We start from the raw sequence: 22,106 nt of genomic DNA, 5'->3' as shown, positions 1-22,106 counted from the left end.
ATTCTGTTAAACAGAATTAAAAGGTGATCGTAGCGGATGTCATCGTAAAAGGATCGTAGCGGATGTCATCGGGCCCCACAGCACTTGCGTGCGTGAGAAAGAGTGCAGCATTTAACTCCTCCTGTGAAAAGGGCTTGTTGTACGATTCAAGCCCTTTTGAATAGAAGTTCAGGGCCAAAAACTCTGCGGGAAAAGATGTTATTGCAGAGATTTTTGCAAATGTTTCCCCTAGAGTATTTGCAACTGCAGTTCGATCTGCAATTGGACATCCGTTATGCTCGAGGATCACAGAAGGGCATGGTGGATATTTTCCCTTCATTTTCCGGATCTTATCCCAGACTACTTTTGAGCTAGCAGCCTGAGTTATGGAAGATGTAAAACGAATCCAAGATTTCCTTTGGCTCTGACGTCGTACATAATGCGCTTTTGCACGTGCATGTTTAAATGTTATTAAATTTTCAGTTGTGGGATATCGGCGGAATATCCCCCAGGCTTTGTTTTGTGCTTTTCTTGCTGCTGTGCATTTGGAATTCCACCAAGGTTTCGGAAATAGTGGGAACCGGCTTGATGATTTTGGGATTGCAATTGCAGCTGCTTGGACAATTATTTCTGTGACGTACACGACTGCATCATTGATTGGCACCTGACTGACTGTAGCGATGTCAAGATTTGCCAGATGTTGAAAGGCATTCCAGTTAGCCTGATCAAGCTACCACAGCGGTACACTAAATGGAAGACACGGTCTACCACTAGTTAGGGTGATTATCACGGGGAAGTGATCGCTTCCATATGGGTTCTCCTCCACCTCCCAAGAAAGTGAAGGAAGGAGAGAAGGGGAGCAGATAGATAGATCAATGGCAGAGAAAGTACGGGTAGGCATGTGGAAGAAGGTGTTTGTTCCCACATTTAGGGAGAGAGAGAGATCATTGTCAGTGAGCATATGCTCTATGACTCGTCCCCTTCCATTGATGTCAGCACTACCCCACAGAGTGTTATGTCCATTGAAATCCCTAAGAATTAAACAAGGGGAAGGCAATTGCACGATAAGATCATCAAGGTCTTTCTGGGGGATGTCAATCCCAGGTGGCAAATAAACAGAGCAGACAGTTAATAAGAACCCCACTGTAAGGCGAATTGCTACAGCTTCAATGCTAGTTGTAAGCTGCAAAGGCTGAAATGGGATCTGGTTGCCGACGAGGATTGCGACTCCTCCGTGGGCAGCACCATCCACAATTCTATCCTTACGAATGATGGTAATGTTATGCATGGTGGGGTCATCATTTGCCTTTAAATAAGTCTCCTGTATGCAAAAGCAAACTGGTTTGTGCTTTTGCAGGAGTGCCTTGATGTCGTCAGTATTTTGCCGGAATCCACGACAATTCCACTGTAGGAATTTAGCCATTATTTGGACTTGGTGGGTCCATCAGGCGGCTTCCGAGGTGCTGAGGGCTTAATTTTGTCAGTCTTGGATTTATCTTTCCTGGGGAAGTATGGACGCTGTCCTGTGCCCATTTCTTCCTCAGCGAAGAGTTCCAAAACTGACTCATCGTGTACCTCCTTCTGCTCGACATCCATGTTTTCCTGGGTACTAGGTGGTACTTCCCCTTTCTTATTCTTTTCTTTTGTTACTTGTGGAGCATTAGGAGGTACTGATATAGGAGTGGCAGCTGATTGGTCCTTCTGTGCAGGTTTTTGGGAGCTTAAAAGATAACGTGCGATGGGTGTAAAGGATTCTTTTGGAGGGATGGACATGTCCGTCTGTGTTCCAATGGAACACCTCCCTGCTACCTTTTGGGCGTAGGTAGGTTTGTTGATGTTGACAGGTTTCACTGTTTTCCTTGCCTCCTGGTACGATATGTTTAGCTCTGCCTTCAGCCGTTGAATTTCTTTTTCTTCTTTCCACCTCTGGCATGCCCTTGAATAGGCCGGATGTTCTCCCTCGCAGTTAATGCAGGTGGGTTTAGTGGCTGAACATGCTGTTGTTTCGTGGTCCTTTGCACCGCACCGCACCCGGCGCATGCAAGGACTCCATGGCAGGCCATTTGAGAATGTCCATACTTCTGGAATTTAAAACACCATAAAGGGTTCGGAATGTATGAACGTACTAGACAGTTGATGTATCCAGCTTTAATCTCATCAGGAGGTTTGGGAGAGTTAAAAGTCAGGATAATGCTCCTGGTTTTAACTAGTTTCCCATCCCTACGCGCACTAATTCTCTTGACTGCAATAACTCCCTGTGCTTTTGATTCCAAGCAGATTTCCTCCTCGGTTACGTCGGGAAGGTCCCATTCTGAAATGACACCTCTCGATGAATTCAGTGTTCTATGGTGTTACAGTAACGGGTACTCCTCCGATCGATGTTGCGTGGAGTAGCTGCTCGGATTGCCTGTCAGTTTTTGATTCAATTAAAAGGTCTCCAGAACGGAGCCTCTTAACTGATTTGGGTGAACCTGCTAACCCGTCTAACCCTTTTTGTATGAAAAAGGGGTGACATTTTACCAATCGGTGTTTCATTGGCAGAATGAATGATTAAAAATTTTGGAACCTGTTGATATTTCTGTTCGCTGCCTCTTTTTAGATATAATGCTATCTGTATCATTGTCAATGGTTTCAGATAGGGACCGGGTTGGAGCCCCCAAAGAAGTTTGTTTATCAGGATTCATAGAGATTTTTATATATTTATATGGTTCAGTGCCCGGGCTCCCCACCCACCACGGCGCCCAAAGGGACGCCTACTACCCGGCATGCAATAAATGCGCTCGGGAGTGGAACGCCAGGGCTACCCAGACACTATACCCGCACCGCCGCCAGCCTGAATCCTGTCCCTCGGACCATGAGGGTAGGGGCGTGGCATTGACACGGTTGACCCTCGCAGGCGAGCCTACTAGCCGATTGATTCTAGCCGGGCCGTCCAGGACCACCCGTCTTGTCGAAGCAGGGGCCAAAGTGGTGTATTGAAGCTGGGCCCCTCAACCACCAGGATCCCCTTTCCGAATTTCCACGGGTCACAGCGCACGGCAAACACGCCGGATTCCATTGATGTAAGACTGGAACCTGGGCTGTGGGCATTGGATCCCAGTGATGCTAGTCTGGAAGTCCAGCAGCGTCACTGGGAGGTCCCCTCACCACGTACAGGTGCCCACGTCGAGGATGGCCAGTGCTCAAAACAGAAGGAACTGGAAAGTTACTGAAGAGGCCTTCATCCTGCAGTGGATTATAAATGGCTGATGATGATGAATGATTTGAGAAGTTGAAGCCGATTGAACAGGGCAAGGTATCTCAAAATGGAATGCAATGTGTATCATTGGCAAAACTATGGATAGGATTTCCAGTCAATGGAAGAAGGTCATTAATATACAAGAGGAAAAGAGTGGAGGAAAGAACTGAACCTTTGGGAACACCAGCATTAGTGGAGAAGTTAGAAGACATCTACCATCACCATCTACCATCCAGAGCCATCTACCATCACCCTCAGTGAGCAATCAGAGAGAAAACTTGATAACCAATTACAAAAAACTGTTGGCAAACTATAATATGGAATCTTGTTTAGAAGACCTTTATGGAAAAACACGATCGAAAGCCTTTGAGATGTCAAGAGCAACTGCTTCTGTTTCCATGAACTGTTGTATCACCACTGACGTAATCCATACTGGTGGTCTTTGATCAGATGGAAGGTTTCTAGGTAATTTAAGAGTTGGCGGTTAATTGATTTCTCCATTACTTTAGAAAGAGTAGAAGTAATTGAAATGGGACGATAATTGGATGGGAAGGATTTGTCACCCTTTTTAGGAACTGGCTGGATATGAGCAAATCTCCAAGCAGAAGGAAAAACACCTGTGGAATAAGAAAGTGAAAAAAGGTGGCAAAGAACAGGAGTAAGTTCTGGAGCGCAGGATTTTAGAACAAGAGGAGAAATGCCATCAGGACCTGGGGCTTTCTTAGCATCAAGATTCTTCAAAATCCTTCTGACATCCTTTTGTCGAAAGGCTACAGAGGCATTGAATGGAGTGTGTTGGGAATGGTGGGAAGTGTTTTAACAAGATCATTAATACATGAGTTGGAAGAAAAATGGGATGCTAGCAGGTCAGCTTTATCCTTGGCTGAAGTGACAACAGAACCATCTGGTTTTGACAGAGGCGGGAGCAGAGATTGGGCAAAAGTTGTGGCCAATAGCTTTGGCAAGAGAACAGAATGCTCGGACAAGAAGGAAGTTTTCTTTCTACTCTTAGCCTATTCAAAATCTAGAAACTCAATAGGATTATCATTTAAACTGGATCTACTTTTGGTACATATTTAATTAGCGGCAGAAAACGTCCTTTTGGATTCTGTGCTGGTTGGTGCTTTGTACTGAGATAGTAGTAGACGAGTTGCAGTTTAACCCCACCCTTATTCCCTCATCTTCAAAAAATCTTATTTCCGTTTTATCAAAAATAAAAAATATTTCCCTTTTGACTTTTTATGGCACTACATCCGTACTAACGAAAGAAAGGGACTAACGGTTAAGCTTGGTGAGGAAACCAGATCTAAGTTGTGTGGGGGGGGGGTATTTATTTATTAATTTTTATTTCCCTGTACCTTAGTATCGCCATCAGTGGCCACTGTTATAATTTTCGTACAGCAGCTCCCTGTACGAAAGGAGCTGCATAAAAAAATTAGAATTTCCAGGAGCTGAGGGATATCCCCCCCCCCACACGAGTATATACTGTATATTATATATTGTATATAAATATTATATGTGAGCTGTCATTTTCTCAAGAGCAATGACACAAATATAAAACAAAACAAATTTATCATACAAATCTACTTGTAATACATAACTGGTGATCATTTACATCTAATCTATACATTTTTCTCATTTAATCTGTTAATATATCTTTAATCTGTTAATAAATGCTATCATTCCCATAAAATTTTTATAAATTAATAATCTCGACGCTCTCTCTCTCTCTACAGCTTCAAACACTAAACTAATTCAATCTTAATCACTTCCTCATATTTCTCTTAATGACCAATATCACTTCTCTTCACGACAGCAATCCATAAGTCGCTAACTTAATACTAACAATTCCATGTAATCTCTCTTAATTTAGCAATATCAATTTTCTTTACAAATTCAACCAATAAACCAACTCAATACTGAACATGTCCTTATTCCTTGTGTTTCTTCAACTTCTACCTTATTCTAAAATAATCTCCCACTTTATCTAAGTACCATTTCCAAAACAACACAGTTCAGAGGACTTACCTTCCTTTTCATTCACGGTGGGATTCCTTTGTGCGGGTTCCTTCCATGGAGTGCAGTGATATCTCTCTATTCTTAGTTGAACTCTGCATCTCTGCTGTATAGCTCTTCCAGTACTGTCTTATTTCGGGAACAGTTCTCTGTTAATACTGAAGGAAATTACAACGGCCACTGAACAACAACCACAAACCCCTTTTTTGGTGCAAGCACCTTATTTATTTCCTTCTCATTTATTTACTTATTGAATTCATTGCAAGTTAGAATTGTCCCTTGTACTATTTTATACGCAAGTATTTACGTATCCCCTCCTATCTAATTTAAACCTGACCCAATCATGGTGTTATTCTTTAAACTCACTCTTCTTCCTTTGGTGGGAAAAACAGAATATTTTTCCCACACAACAAAAAGCTTTCATCTTTTACCTCAAGATCACTTGTTCACAATACCTTTGAACTGCTCCATACTGACACCCTTTCCCAAAATGCACTAAGTGTCGCATCCTCAAGTAGTGGTGTAATAGAGGGATTAAACTATTGTTCAGAAGGCTTTTAATTTTAACCCTTCTGCATCCACCATACCACTGTTCACCATATTCCTTAATTGCACTACTAGGCTCACTGCGGAAATATTTCCGTAATGATGTTTTCGTTATTCCTTAAGTGCTTTACTTCTACACACACACACACACACACACACACACACACACACACACACACACACACACACACACTCTCTCTCTCTCTCTCTCTCTCTCTCTCTCTCTCTCTCTACTTACGAAGAGAAATATATTTGTAACATTTTGCCTTACAGTTTCATGACATTTTCAGGTTTCCGTTGCAATTGTACTGTGTATAACTATCCCTCATTTGCAAATTCAACAGTAATAATGATTTATTTTCGTCGATTTTATAACCTTTTGTGAATAAATCATTGATCATTATTTTTTAAATTAGTACTGAAAAACCGGTATTTTTGTATCAATACTGGGATTTGAATACTGGAAAAAAAATGACTGGGGAACCCAGAATCTCGATATTGAAAGCCCTAGGCTGAACTGCACTGGGTTTATTTCTATAAAACATTTTAAATTGCAGATCACTTAGTATTGGCCAAATGGGTTGGGTACGCATGCTTCGAAAGTTAGCTGCATAATTCAGAAATAACACCGTTCTTCTGAGACAGAGTGGAACTTCACGGGCTTCAATACAAAGACTTTGTACTGGCATTGATCAATATGCACCTGTAGCAATCCTGAGAGCAGAATGTTGAATAGGAGCAAAGTCTGCACGCTATGTTGTAGAAGAAAGAACTGAGTATGTTCATTTTTTTCTGGGAAGCAGTCCACAGATATTTGACATGTTCTAAGAAATTAAGCTTGTTGTCAAAAATCAGGCCAAGGAGGCGAATATGTTAAGTATAGCTGTGGTTCAGGATGCGTCTTTTGTTTGTTGCAAAAATGAATGACACTAGATTTCTGATGTGACAGTCGGTGCATCATCCATAACAAGCTCAATATTGTTAAGTGAGATTTGTAGTTGCCTTTGAATGAAGTTCATATTCTGTGAACTGCAGGAAACAGTCAGTTCATCAGCACAGAGGTAAGTGCTTACAGGGTTGGGTATACATTAGGTTATATTATTTATTCTTATTGCAAATAAGGGAGAACCGAGCCTTGTGGGATTTCTTCCACTTGTATAAAGATTTATGAGGACTCATCAATAGCAGACTTAAAAAGTTCTATGCTGAAGGAAGTTTTGTATGAAATATGGTAAGTGGCCTCTCAGGTCAAGGGAATGAAGATCTTCCAGGTTACCAAAACGTCCAGTGGTATCAAAAGCCTTCTCTATGACGAGGCATGCCATTACAAGATGTTCGTTTCGGATAAATGCATTCCTGATTTTTGTTTCAGCTTTGCCCATGAGATCCAGGGATAATCGATTTTTTTCTGAAACCAATTGGTTATCAGAAATTAGATATTTTGAATCAAGATAACAGGTCAGTCGACAGTGCATCATTCTTTCCAGGGTTTTACTCAATCAGCTGGTGAAAGAAATAGGTCTGTGGTTTGAGGGATAGAGTGATCTTTCCATGGTTTGGGAACTGCCAGTACATAGCATTAGCATTAGTAGAGGAATATAATGATGCAAGAAAGCAAGCTTATATGGCATCAGCCAAAATAAAAAAAATAAAAAAAAAAAACAACAGTCCCATTTCACCCTTCCGCTCGTTCCAAATACCTGTCCAGCTCATCCTTAAATTTATTTAGGCTACGAACTTCCACAACAAAGTATGGAAGTCCGTTCTACCAACCAACTACCCGCTGGCTAAAGGCAAACTTCCGCACATCTATCCTACCTCTCTGTTTCCTCAATTTGAATTTATGCCCTATCACGTGATTATTCTGAACAAGAGAAAGAATACCATCAGCATTGAGCATGCTCAAACCATTCAAGGCTTTATACATCTCAATCAGATCACCTCGCAGGTGCCTAGAATCCAGACACTGTAATTTGCAAAACTCAAACCTTTCTTCAAAAGAGAAACCCTTTGTTCCATTCACTAATCTTGTTGCGCTTCTCTGTACTGGTTCCAACAGCTCTACATAATTCTTAAAATGAGTCCTTACCATTGCCTTATACAAGGGTATAATCACCTCCTTATCACTGCTAGAAAAATTCCTGTATATCATTGACAAGACACAATAAGCTACTCTTGCAGATTGTCTGCACTGCTCCGAAAACTTAATATCTGCCTGCACAATTACGCCCAGGTCCTTTTCGTTCTCTACCACTGTCAGTATAGTACCACAGAGTTGATAGGTTACTCTTCCCATGAGAGTTACTGCTTCCCATAGTAGTACTTTACATTTCTCATCTGCCACCTCTCAGCCCATCTGCTCAACTTTTCTAGATCCTGTTGCAGCAGCGTACGGTAACTACTGTCCTAAACCACCCTGGCAACCTTCGTATCGTCCGCAAACTTGGACACTAAGCTTGATATACCATCATCAATATCATTTATAAATACAGAAAACAACAATGGACCCAACACTGAACTCTGAGGGACTCCACTAATAACATTAGTTCATGATGAGCAGTGTCCATTGATTACCACTCTTTGTCTTCTCTCACTCAACCATCCCTTTATCCCCCATAACAGCAATTTTCCTCCAATGCCACACTGCTCCAATTTGTTCAGCAGTTTTCCACGTGCAACAGTATCAAAAGCCTTTCTAAGATCCAAATATATAATATCAAAGTTATTCCCTGCATCCAGTTCCTTTGTGACCACATAACAGTATCCAATCAAATTGGTCAGGCAAGACTTTCCCTTAACAAAACCATGCTGTGTCCGGGCTATAAGTGAATTCTTGCCTAGATGATCCTGCAGCGCTTCTTTAACCAGAGCCACCATTAATTTTCCTGGAACAGAAGTTAAACTAATAGGTCTATAATTACTTTTGTCACCCTTTGATCCTCTTTTGTGAATTGGGATCATATTTGCACATCTCCAGTCCATGGTTACCTCCCCTGAGTCAAAAGAAGCTCTCATAATTGTGGCTAAGGGTTTGCTTATTTCCTTTGCTGCCTCCTTTAATATAACTGGATAGATCCCATCCACCCCGGCTGTCTTTTTCATGTTTATCTTCAACAATTTCTCCTCCTCTAATAACATTCCTGTCAGTTATTACAAAATCATCTAGCTCATTGCCAGAGTTTAATTCACCTCTGGCATTCCCCTCCCTGAATAACTCGTCATGTGTGAATGTAGATGCAAAATACTCATTTAGTTTGTTAGCCAACTGAGCAGGATCAGCAATAGTTAAACCGTCAATATCCAGTGGACCAATCTGATTCATCAATTTCCTTCTAGAGTTTACATAGGTAAAGAACTCTTTGCTGTTTTTCTTTGCATCCTTTGCCAAACTTGTTTACAGACCAGCTTATATCTATCGCAGGCTTACATGTCACCCATGAATTTATAAGTATCCCATGCATTTTTCTTCTCTGCCATATGTCTCATTAGTTCATCTGACATCCATTAAGGCCTAAACCTTGAACAATATTTCTTAGTTGGTATGTAAAGCCTAGTAGCTTCCAAGATAAATTCTTTGAATGCTTCCCATTTTGAATTTGCTGTTGGTCCCACCGTATAGAATTTAAATACTGTCTCAGACCACCATAGTCGCCTGTACAAAAGCAAAAACTCACTTCAGCACACTGTGTTCACTGCCACCTAGTGGTTTCTTTATCTGCAGAGTCTTAATGCATGAAGAATCACTACTGATAATGAGATCAAGAGTATTACTCCCTCTTGTTGCTTCCCAAACATGCAGATGTAGAAAACAATCATCCAATAAATCCACAAAAGCCTTGTTAGTGCATGAGTGACCAACCCACAAATTTCAGTCAATATTGAGAAATTAAAATCCCCCATTATAAGACTCTCTGTTTACTGGCCCACTCTATTTCTCTGTACAGTTTATTATTATACTCATCAAAGTCATTAAGTCACTCCTACTCTCAAATTTTGATCTCCCAATGTTTATGTCACACCAAACTGACTCGACACTGCACTGTCCAGCGATGTCGACTGGCTTCACTTCCTTGGATTTTATGTGTTTCTTAACTAATAGCATAATCACCCCTTCCTCCCTTCCTATCCTGTCTATCCTTACTGTACACATTGTACTTCCCAGATTCCAGTTCTGCATTCCTTATATCTGTGTGATACCATATGTCTGATATCCAACAATATCTGCCTTTGATGTTTTGAGAAATACCTCAAATTCATCAAATTTATTTACCAAACTCCTAACATTGGTCTATACACAAGTATACATGCACCTGTTACTCGGGAATTTTTTTTTTTTTTTTTTTTCCTGGTGCAGCATAAGCCTCAGGCTTCCTTGCATCACATGGATATTAATAATAATAATAATAATAATAATAATAACCCATGTGTTTAATTGTACAGCAATGGTTCCCAGCAGTCTCTGAAACACTCTGCATCTTGTTTTCCAGGCTGCTGCTCATTCCAATAGAAGCAGTGCAAGAATCACTTTCACCTCTGCCAGTGGCTACTGTTAATCTATTAGTCCTGATACCCCCCCAAGCTAGGAGTTTTCCAACCCACCTAACACTGCCTCAATAGCATTAGCAAATATTCTTGCACTCTTTCTATTTAAGTGTATCCCATCCCTGTAGAAGCAGTCTCTCCTGTTAACTCCTGAAATAGGAGTGATGCCAGCATGTGGGGAATGAATATTAAATAAAAATACGATTGTAGAAAGTCAGCAACAAGAATAATGATTTGTTATCTAAGTGTTTATGCATTATATAATATACTCCATCAGGGCCAGCAGCACTGTTCTTTGTGGTATATATGACTTCTTGAAGTTCAGGCATCGTAAGTAGCGATTGTATGGTAAAGAATGTGTGCTTTTGAAGTTCAACTGAGATTTTTCAGCTGAAGCTTTAATCTGAAATGACAGGTCATATGTGGTCGAGGCAAACTGTGAGAATATAGACCCCAGGGCATTTGCAATTTCTGCAGGAGTATGGAGCTCCTTTCCATTCCAGTTGAAAATTGGAGAGGATAAAGGAGGAAATTTGCCATTTAGCTGTTTTATTTTTCTCCATATTATTCTAGAATTTGTTTTTTTTATTAATTGAATTTGCAAACTGGACCCAGGAGTCTCTTTTTGCTTTCTTCCTGATGTGGCAAGCATTGGCTTTGAGTTTCTTATAATTTAGCAGATTATTGGTAGTATGATATTTGTTCGATTTTTTTTTTTTTTCTTTTGCTCTTTTACAATCTTTGTTCCACCAATAATTTATGGATCTGCAGAAGCTTGACTGTGAATGTGGGATGGGAATAGATGCAGCTGCTAGGATTTGTTTGGTAATATGGTTAATGACTATGTCAATTGGATGAGATTCGATGATCTGATTATCAAAGAATACATGATAAGTATACTTTGCCCAATCTGCCTTATAAAATTTCCATTTTTTGGTTTTCTGAAGTTACAGAGTGTGAAGTTTGAATTTTAAAGATTAGTGGATAGTAATCCCTGTTGAGTGGATCGTCAAGAGCTGTCCACTCAATACAAGGAAAGAGGATTGGGGAGATCTATTGAAGAGACTGATCCTGTTAGAGATGGATATAAGTTGGTGAACCAGTATTTAGGATGGTTAAATTTTGCCTATCAATGAGCATTTCAATGAGTTGTCCTTGTCCATCTGCATTGAGAGAGCCCCACAATGGATGGTGCCCACTGAAGTCGCCCAATAAACAGAAAGGGATTGGCAACTGCAGAATTCAATCTTCAAGTTCATGAATGGTAAAAGGCTGACTGGGTGGTAGACAGATTGAAATAATTCAGACACAGCATGGGTTTGTTAAGGGAAAGTCTTGTCTGACAAATTTGATAGGATATTATGATGTGGTTACAAAGGAACTGGATGCAAAAAATAATTTTGATATCATATATTTGGATTTCAGGAAAGCTTTTGACACTGTTGTGCATGGAAGACTATTGTACAAATTGGAGCAGAATGGTATTAAGGATAAGTTGCTACAATGGATAAAAGGATGGTTAAGTGGGAGAAGACAGAGGGTGGTAATCAATGGGTGCTGCTCTTCTTGGACTAATGTTATCAGTGGAGTCCCACAGGGTTCGGTGTTAGGTCCACTGTTGTTTTGTATATTTATCAATGATACTGATGAAGGTATATCAGGCTTAATGTCGAAGTTTGCAGATGATACAAAGGTTGGCAGGATTGTTAATGACAGTAATGGCAGTGTGCTACTGCAACAGGATCTAGATAATTTGGGCAGATGGGCTAAGAAGTGGCAACTGAAGTTTAACCTTGACAAATGCAAAGTACTGCATATGGGTGGAAGTAACCCCAGAGAAACGTACCAACTGTGTGGTACTACACTTAAGGTGGTAGAAAATGAAAAAGATCTGGGAGTAATTGTGCAGTCAGATATGAAGTTTTCTGAGCAATGCAGACAGGCTGCCAGGGCAGGTCATGGGGGTTTTGTCAATGATATATAGGAATTTTGCTAGCAGGGAAAAGGAGGTGATTATCCCTCTGTATAAGGCAATGGTCAGGCCACACCTTGAGTACTGCGTACAGGTCTGGAGGCCTCATTTTAGGAAGGATGTAGATTTACTTGAGCATGTACAGAGAAGGGCAAGAAGATTGGTGAGGGGAATGAAGGGATCCTCTTACCAAGAGAGGCTTAAGTTCTGCAAAATTGCAGTGGCTGGAGACTAGGCACCTGCGCAGTGATCTGATTGAAGTGTAAAAGGCCTTGAATGGGTTCAGCACGCTGAATTCTAATTGGATCCTTCCACTTGTTCAGATTACGAACCTAAGGGGGCATAAATTCAAATTAAGAAAAGACAGATGTAGAATAGATGTGCAGAAATTTGCCTTTAGCCAGCGGGTGGTTAATTGCTGGAACAAACTTCCATCTGTCGTTGTGGAAGTTGATAGGTTGAATAAATTTAAGGAGGAACTGGACAGGCATTTGAAGGGAATGGTGTGATTTTTTTTTTTTTTTTTTTTGGCTGATGCTGCTTAAGCTCATACACTTGCTTTCTTGCATCACATGCCATTACTACTACTACTACCTTTCTCCTAACTACGTGACACTTTAATTTGTTGTAAAATGTTGCAAAGATGATTTATCTTTATAGCTTTGGTCCCCTATTCAGTGTTTCAATTTTTTTAACATTTCTGAAAATTATTTCTAACATGTTGTTATAATGAGATGAGGGATATCGTAAACCAAATATTGGTAGTAATTCTGAAGTGTCATTATAATGAAATGCCATTAAAAATAAAAATATCCTTAATCACCCGCCCCCCTCCTTCCATGAAAAAAATAAAAAACATACCAATTTCTCTGGCAATTTTTACACATTCTTCTGGGGTCTGCAAAACAAGAATTTGATTTTAGAAATTGCACAAGTTCCTATCAAAATATAAACATAAATCAATAAATAAATGTCAAAATAAAATTTTATTTAATTCCAAAATTCTTGCTAAGCACTTTCCAACCAGTTAAAATTATATTTCATTTGCATCTTTTTCTACAGCAGTTTATTTCTAAGCAAACCCCAATACATTTCTTCAAACTCTCTCTCTCTCTCTCTCTCTCTCTCTCTCTCTCTCTCTCTCTCTCTCTCTCTCTCTCTCTCTCTCTCCATTAAACTATGACATATGGCATCACCTTGATTCATTCTTCAATGAATTCATGTTTTTCTTCATTATGTGAAAAAAAAATAAAACTATAAGAGCAAACAGTATTCTAAAGAAGATTGGAATATAGTGTGAACATACAGAATAAAATTGATATTTCAACTGAATTTCTATCAGTCATAATTTGCAGGAAATTCAAAAGAAAAAAAAGAATATATTCCAAAGAGGACATAGCATAAATAATTATGACAGCAAACAATTATTTCAGTTAATGGTAGATCAACATTTGAGAAAGTGTTGGATAATTAAGGAGTTGCTCTTGTTTGTGTAGAGCAAACGTTTGTCAAATTGGAAAGTAAAGGAAAATTAAATACTACCGTCAGTAAAAATGGAATTGCCAGTTAACGGGAGAAGATAGTTCATGTACAGAAAATGTGTATAAAAAATAGTTTATTGTCATATGCTACTACTTCTGTATGATTCTGGATATGCTGATTATGCATATGGCAGTTTTATCACTGATTTCCTACAATTAAAAATAAGATAATTAGCATTAGTAGAGGCAGCTGATGCAAGAAAGCAAGCTTATGCAGCATCAGCCAAAAAATCAATAATAAATAAATAAAAAATAACCACTTCCACTTCATCCCTCTGTTTGTTTGAAATACCTGTCCAGCTGAGCCTTAAACTTATTTAGGCTATCAACTTCCACGACAAGGGATGGAAATCTGTTCCACCAACCAACCACCCGCTGGCTAAAGGCAAATTTCCTCATGTCTATCCTACATCCGTCTTTCCTCAATTTGAATTTATGCCCGCTCAGGTGATTATTCTGAGCAAGAGGAAAATTCCCATCAGCATTGAGCATGCTCAAACCATTAAAGGCTTTATACACCTCTATCAGATCACCTTGCTGGTGCCTAGTCTCCAGACACTGTAATTTGCAAAACTTAAGCCTTTCTTCGTAAGAGCACCCCTTTGTTCCATTCACTACCTGTATACAGTACTCTAGGTGTGGCCTGACCATTACCTTATACAAGGGAATAACCACCTCCTTATCCCTGCTAGAAAAATTCCTATATATCATTGACAATACACCATGAGCTACTCTTGGAGCCCATCTGCACTGCTCAGAGAACTTCATATCTGCCTGCACAACCACCCCCAGGTCCCTTTCATTCTCTACCACTGTCAGTGTAGTACCACGGAGATGATACGTTGCTCTGGGGTTGCTGTTTCGCATATGTAGTACTTTACATTTGTCAATGTTAAACTTCTTTGCCACCTCTCAGCCCATCTGCTCAACCTTTACAGATCCTGTTGCATCAGCATAGTGTCAGTAGTGTCCTTGACAACCCTGCAACCTCCGTGTCGTCTGCAAACTTGGACATTAAGCTTGATATACCATCATCAATGTCATTTATAAATACAGAAAACAATAATGGACCCAATACTGAACCCTGAGGGACTCCATTAATAACATTAGTCCACAATAAGCAGTGTCCATTGATTACCACTCTCTGTCTTCTCCCCCTCAACCAGCCCGTTATCCATAGCAACAATTTCCTCCAATGCCACACTGCTCCAATTTGTGCAGCAGTCTTCCATGTGCAACGGTATCAAAAGCCGTTCTAAGATCCAAGTATATAATATCAAAGTTATTCCCTGCATCCAGTTCTTTTGTGACTGCATCATAGTATCCAATCAAATTGGTCAGGCAAGGCTTACCCTTAACAAAACTGCTGTCGAGTCTGCTGACGAGGCTAGTAGGGGCCAGACGTGTTCAAAGCCGCTAAGTGGATTTTTCTTATTTATTGATTTGAAATTATTGTTTTTCTAAAACTTTTGATTTAAATTTAGTAGTATAGCATTATTTTGTGATTTTCTGATTAAGTTCGTGTATTTATCCTTTACTCGGCCTTGCAATTGCACAAAAAGTATCGGTAAGGGTATCAAAGTGCTACAAGTCGCAACTCCACTGAACGAGAAGTTTTTTAGCCATATTTAGCCGCTTATTGAATATTTTTTACATCAAATTATTTTTTGTAAGTAGCTTATAGATCTAGTCAGGATCCTTGGTTTATTCTGAATTGAGCCAGCGAGATTTGAAAGTTAATTAATACTTAAGTGTCCATATATCTTTACCGTTCGTAACTTCCCGCCTTTGTCTTACGATCGTTATATATAGAACCTAGATAGCGTTAGTATAGTATAGGTTATAATATTTTCAGTGATCGGTAAAATCTATTAAACTTGTTGAACTTCGTTGGCATTTAAACTGTACTTTTAATTTTAACTAATTACAAATACCGACTTAGATTTTAACTAAATACGTATTACCGACAAACATAACATAATTAATTAATACATAACTAATACGGAAGTTATATAAAGGGAACTCGGAGATAATTAATACTTGACACTAAAAAATATATATCCCGTTACAACTGTGTTGGGAGATAAGTTAGGGTTATAAACTGAAATTGAAATTTTATTTAAATTAAAAGAAATCATGACTCAGACCAGAGCAGCACAACAAAAGGCTCAAGCTAATGGAAGTGGTATGGCTCAGAGGAGAACTGAGGGGGGCAGTTTCCTTCTGAATCACAGCCTTCTAAAATGCACAGCTTGCATGATGTTTGTGGAGGATTCAGGTACGGGACATGATATTGCCATGGGGGATGTTTTTGTGTGTGCGTGATGCAAGGAGTGCATCGAAATCAGGCAACAACTCAGCATTCTTATGGGCCTATACGAGAGCTTGAAGGACAGGGTGGATGCCCTCGAAGGAACTAAATTGAGGGGCCCATCAAGCTCTCAGCTGCCCACATCAACGCCAGAGCTTGCACTTTGTCGTCGCACAACACAGCGGCAACCCCCAAGGCAGAATGCGCTGGTCCCAAAGGAACTAGTAGATGTTGGTGGCTCTATTGTCAGGGAAATGGGGAACATGCTTTGTAAAAAGGATTGGTGGAACAGGACCAGGGTATGTCTGCCAGGGGCAAAGGTTGATGACGTTGTAGAGCAGATATCATCTTTTAAGGGCACAAAAGGTGATATAGTTGTACACGTTGGCACTAATGATATCAAGAGTAGGAGACTGGCAGAATTGCTTAACAAGTACAGGTCACTGTTGAAAAAAAGCCGTGAAATAGGGTTGAATTTGAAAGTGTCTGCAATTCTGCCCAGACACGACTGGAGGGAGTATATGATGACAGACTTGCCACTCAATTCGGCGCAGGAAAGATTGTGCAAGGCTCAAGGGGTAGAATTTTTTTCAGCCTGAACTGCTAGCTTGGGGGGAGACCAAGACGAATAGATTAACAGTAGCCACTGGCAGAGGTGAAAGAGATTCTTGCACTGCTTCTATTGGAATGAGCAGAAGCCTGAAAAACAGGATGCAGGATATTTCAGAGACTGCCGGGAGTCATTGCGGTACAAGTAAACACATGGGTTGTGTTAGGGTAGCTAAGAATAAGAATAGGTGCATGTTTACTTGGGTGTACACGAATGCTAGGATTTTAGTAAATAAATTTGATGAATTTGAGGTATTGCTCAAAACATCAAAGGCAGATATTGTTGGGATATCAGAGACGTGGTGTCACACAGATATAAGGAATGCACAAGTGGAATTTGGGTAGTACAACGTCTACAGAAAGGATAGACTGGATAGGAAGGGAGGAGGGGTTATGCTATTAGTTAAGAAATACATAAAATCCAAGGAAGTGAAGCCATGGACATCGCTGGACAGTGCAGTATCGAGTCAGTTTGGTGTGACATAAGCATTGGGAGATCAAAATTGAGAGTAGGAGTGTGCTATAGGCCTAATGACCCTGATGAGTATAATAAGAAACTGTACAGGGAAATAGAGTGGGCCAGTAAATCAGAGAGTCTTATAATGGGAGATTTTAATTTCCCAGATATTGACTGGAATTTGGGGACTGGTCACTCACACACTAGCAAGGCTTTTGTGGATTTACTGGATGATTGTTTTCTACATCAGCATGTTCGGGAGGCAACTAGAGGGAGGAATACTCTTGATTTGATTATCAGCAGTAATTCTTCATGCATTAAGAATCTGCAGATAAATGAACCACTAGTTGGCAGTGATCACAGTGTGCTGAAGTGGGATTTACTCAAAGAGGTAACTACCATTAGGGGTAAAGGGAAGGGTTATTGCTTTCGTAAAGGCGACTATGATGGACTAAGACAGTATTTAAATTGTATACAGTGGGACCAACTGATGATGTTACCAACAGCAAATGTAAAATGGGAAGCATTCAAAGAACTTATCTTGGAAGCTACTAGGCTTTACATAACAACTAAGAAATATTGTTCAAGGTTTAGGCTTAAATGGATGTCAGATGAACTGATGAGGCATATGGCAGAGAAGAAAAATGCATGGGATACATACAAATTAACACTTGACACAGAAACCTATGATAGATTGAAGTTGATCTGTAACCAAGTTACAAAGGAGGTTAGGCAGGCGAAGGCAGATTGCGAGAAATCTTTGGCAAGGGATGCAAAGAAAAACAGCAAAGAGTTCTTTACTTATGTAAACTCAAGAAGGAAGGGGATGAATTATATTGGTCCACTTGATATCGATGGGTCAACTGTTGATGATCCTGCTCAGGTAGCTAACAAACTAAATGAATATTTTGCATCGCATTCACACATGAGGAGTTATTCAGGGAGGGGTATGCCAGAGGTGTATTCCACTCTGGCAGTAATCTAGAGAATCTTGTAATAAATGAGAGTAAAGTGGAGGAGAAATTGTTGAAGATAAATAAAAGAAAGGTGGATGGGATCTATCCAGTTATAATAAAGGAGGCAGCAAAGGAAGTAAGCAAACCCTTAGCCATAATTATGAGAGCTTCCTTGGACTCAGGGGAAGCACCCATGGACTGGAGATGTGCAAATGTGACCCGAATTCACAAAGGAGGATCAAAGGGCAACACAAGTAATTATAGACCTGTTAGTTTAACTTCTGTTCCCGGAAAATTAATGGAGGCACTGGTTAAAGAAGCACTGCAGGATCATCTAGACAAGACTTCAGTTATAGCTCAGACACAGCATGGTTTTGTTAAGGGGAAGTCTTGCCTGACCAATTTGATTGGATACTATGATGCAGTCACAAAAGAACTGGATGCAGAGAATAACTTTGATATTATATACTTGGATCTTAGAAAGGCTTTTGATACTGTTGCACATGGAAGACTGCTGCACAAATTGGAGCAGTGTGGCATTGTTGGTAAATTGCTGCTATGGATAAAGGGGTGGATGAGGGGGAGAAGACAGAGAGTGGTAATCAATGGACACTGCTCATCGTGGACTAATGTTATTAGTGGATTCCCACAGGGTTCAGTATTGCGTCCATTATTGTTTTCTGTATTTAAAATGACATTGATGATGGTATATCAAGCCTAATGTCCAAGTTTGCAGACGATAAAAAGGTTGGCAGGGTTGTCAAGGACACTACTGACACTATGCTGCTGCAACAGGATCTGGAAAGGTTGAGCAGATGGGCTGAGAGGTGGCAAACGAAGTTTAACATTGACAAATGTAAAGTACTACATATGGGAAACAGCAACTCCAGAGCAACGTATCAACTCTGTGGTACTACACTGACAGTGGTAGAGAATGAAAGGGACCTGGGGGGTGGTTGTGCAATCAGATATGAAGTTCTCTGAGCAGTGCAGACGGGCGGCAAGAGTAGCTCATGGTGTATTGTCAATGATATACAGGAATTTTTCTAGCAGGGATAAGGAGGTGATTATTCCCTTGTATAAGGCAATGGTCAGGCCACACCTAGAGTACTGCATACAGGCCTGGAGGCCTCATTTCAAGAAGGATGTAGAGCTGCTGGAACAAGTACAGAGAAGGGCAACAAGATTAGTGAATGGAACAAAGGGGTGCTCTTACGAAGAAAGGCTTAAGTTTTGCAAATTACAGTGTCTGGAGACCAGGCACCAGCGAGGTGATCTGATAGAGGTGTATAGAGCCTTGAATGGTTTGAGCATGCTCAGTGCTGATGGGATTCTTCCTCTTGCTCAGAATAATCACCTGAGAGGGCATAAATTCAAATTGAGGAAAGACGGATGTAGGATAGACGTGAGGAAATTTGCCTTTAGCCAGCGGGTGGTTGGTTGTTGGAATATACTTCCATCCCTTGTCATGGAAGTTGATATCCGAAATAAGTTTAAGGCTCAGCTGAACAGGTATTTCAAACGAACAGAGGGGTGAAGTGGAAGTGGTTATTTTTTATTTATTTATTTATTTTATTTTTTTTTTTTGGCTGATGCTGCATAAGCTTGCTTTCTTGCATCAAATGCGTCTACTAATGTTAATGCTAAAACCATGCTGTGTCCGAGCTATAACTGAAGTCTTCTCTAGATGATCCTGCAGTGCTTCTTTAACCAGTGCCTCCATTAATTTTCCGGAATTACTTGTGTCAGCCTTTGATCCTCCTTTGTGAATTGGAGTCACACTTGCACTTCTCCAGTCGATGGATACCTGCCCTGAGTCCAAGGAAGCTCTCATAATTATGGCTAAAGGTGTGCTTACTTCCTTTGCTGCCTCCTTTAATATAACTGGATAGATCCCATCCACCCCAGGTACCTTTCTTGTGTTTATCTTCAACAATTTCTCTCCACTTTACTCTCAGTTATTACAAGATTCTCTAGCCTACTGCCAGAGTTCAATACACCTCTGGAAATCCCCTCGCTGAATAACTCCTCATGTGTGAATGTCGATGCAAAATATTCATTTAGTTTGTTAGCTACCTGAGCAGGATCCTCAACAGTTGACCCATCGATATCAAGTGGACCAATCTCATTCATCCCCTTCCTTCTAGAGTTTACATAAGAAAAGAACTCTTTACTGTTTTTCTTTGCATCCCTTGCCAAGGATTTCTCGAAATCTGCCTTCGCCTTCCTAACCTCCTTTGTAACTTGGTTACAGATCAACTTGTATCTACCATAGGCTTCTGTGTCACGTGTTAATTTGTATGTGTATCGATGCATTTTTCTTCTCTGCCATATGTCTTATTAGTTCATCTGATATTCATTTAGGCCTAAATCTTGAACAATAATTCTTAGTTGGTATGTAAAGCCTAGTAGCTTTCAAGATAAGTTCTTTGAATGCTTCCCATTTTGAATTTGCTGTTGGTAACATCATCAGTTGGTCCCACTGTATAGAATTTAAATACTGTCTCAGTCCATCATAGTTGCCTTTACGAAAGCAATAACCCTTCCCTTTACCCCTAATGGTAGTTACCTCTTTGAGCAAATCCCACTTCAGCACACTGTGATCACTGCCACCTAGTGGTTCATTTATCTGCAGATTCTTAATGCATGAAGAATCGCTACTGATAATCAAATCAAGAGTATTACTGCCTCTCGTTGCCTCCCGAACATGCTGATGTAGAAAACAATCATCCAATAAATCCACAAAAGCCTTGCTAGTGTGTGAGTGACCAGCCCCCAAATTCCAGTCAATATTTGGGAAATTAAAATCCCCCATTATAAGACTCTCTGATTTACTGGCCAACTCTATTTCCCTGTACAGTTTCTTATTATACTCATCAGAGTCATTAGGCCTATAGCACACTCCTACTCTCAATTTTGATCTCCCAATGCTTATGTCACAGCAAACTGACTCGACACTGCACTGTCCAGCGATGTCGACTGGCTTCACTTCCTTGGATTTTATGTATTTCTTAACTAATAGCATAACCCCTTCTCCCTTCCTATCCTGTCTATCCTTTCTGTAGACGTTGTACTCCCCAAATTCCAGTTCTGCTTTCCTTATATCTGTAAAATATTAATATAAAATAAAATTGTACATAACTGCTAATGAGGCAGCAATGAGAGGTAAGTTAGAATAAATCTTGAAATCTTGAATAAATAATCTAGGTTAAGATTTTAGTTATTTATTCAAGATTGAAAAATGTCAAAAAAGCAAACAAGGACAAAAAATTAAAAAATTGATATTTTCAGATCTTTATTTTATGATCACCTAAAATATAATAATAGAAGGAGTAACCCCACATTCTCTATTAGTAGTGGTAAAAATGCAAGAAAGCAAGCTTATAAAAGATCTGCAAAAAAAACCAAAAAAAAAAAAACCTTCCCAAATCACATGTCTATCCCCATCAAATAGTTTGTCTAGTTTTTACTTGAATTTACTGAAACTACCGACTTCCACAACAACAGATGTAAGTTTGTTCAGACAACAAACCACCTGCTGACTGAAGGCAAACATTCACACATCTATCCCACAACCATCCTTCCTCAATTTGAATTTATGTCCCCACATGTGTGTTGTCTTAACAAGACAAAGAATACCATCAGCACTGAACTTCCTTGATCCCCTCAAAGCCTTACACACCTCAATCAGATCACCTCGCAGATGTCTCGTCTCCAGCTGCTAGAATTTGCAGAACTGAAGCCTTTCTTAGTAAGACCGAATTCTGCATTGCAATTTCCTTAAGCTTCTTCTGTACTCTCTAAATAAACTGATGGAAGCATCCCATGAAACTGAATATCCACATGCTGTTCATTCACATTACCCAAACTAATCTGAGAAAGCTCAGGCATAGGTGCAAATGTACATGCACCTGTAACTAGGGACATTCTGAATCTCAG

At 40.0% G+C, this 22,106-nt stretch overlaps 1 protein-coding gene across 1 annotated transcript in view; it reads right to left on the bottom strand.

Annotated features, from left to right (window-relative positions):
- LOC150091114 (propionyl-CoA carboxylase alpha chain, mitochondrial-like) overlaps nucleotides 1–22,106 on the bottom strand; it is a 1,103,107-nt gene that overhangs the window by 710,262 nt on the left and 370,739 nt on the right. Inside the window, exon 7 of the mRNA XM_090381963.1 lies at nucleotides 13,155–13,191. Within this exon, the coding sequence (XP_090238089.1) occupies nucleotides 13,155–13,191 (37 nt within the window). The remainder of the gene's footprint in view (nucleotides 1–13,154; nucleotides 13,192–22,106) is intronic.

This window comes from Mastigoproctus giganteus, chromosome 1 (genome assembly GCF_048544385.1).
Source record: "Mastigoproctus giganteus isolate SK-2022 chromosome 1, ASM4854438v1, whole genome shotgun sequence".
NCBI lineage: Eukaryota > Metazoa > Arthropoda > Arachnida > Uropygi > Thelyphonidae > Mastigoproctus > Mastigoproctus giganteus.
The sequence above is the reverse complement of the archived record's forward strand: the minus strand, read 5'-3'. Positions and strand labels throughout refer to the sequence as shown.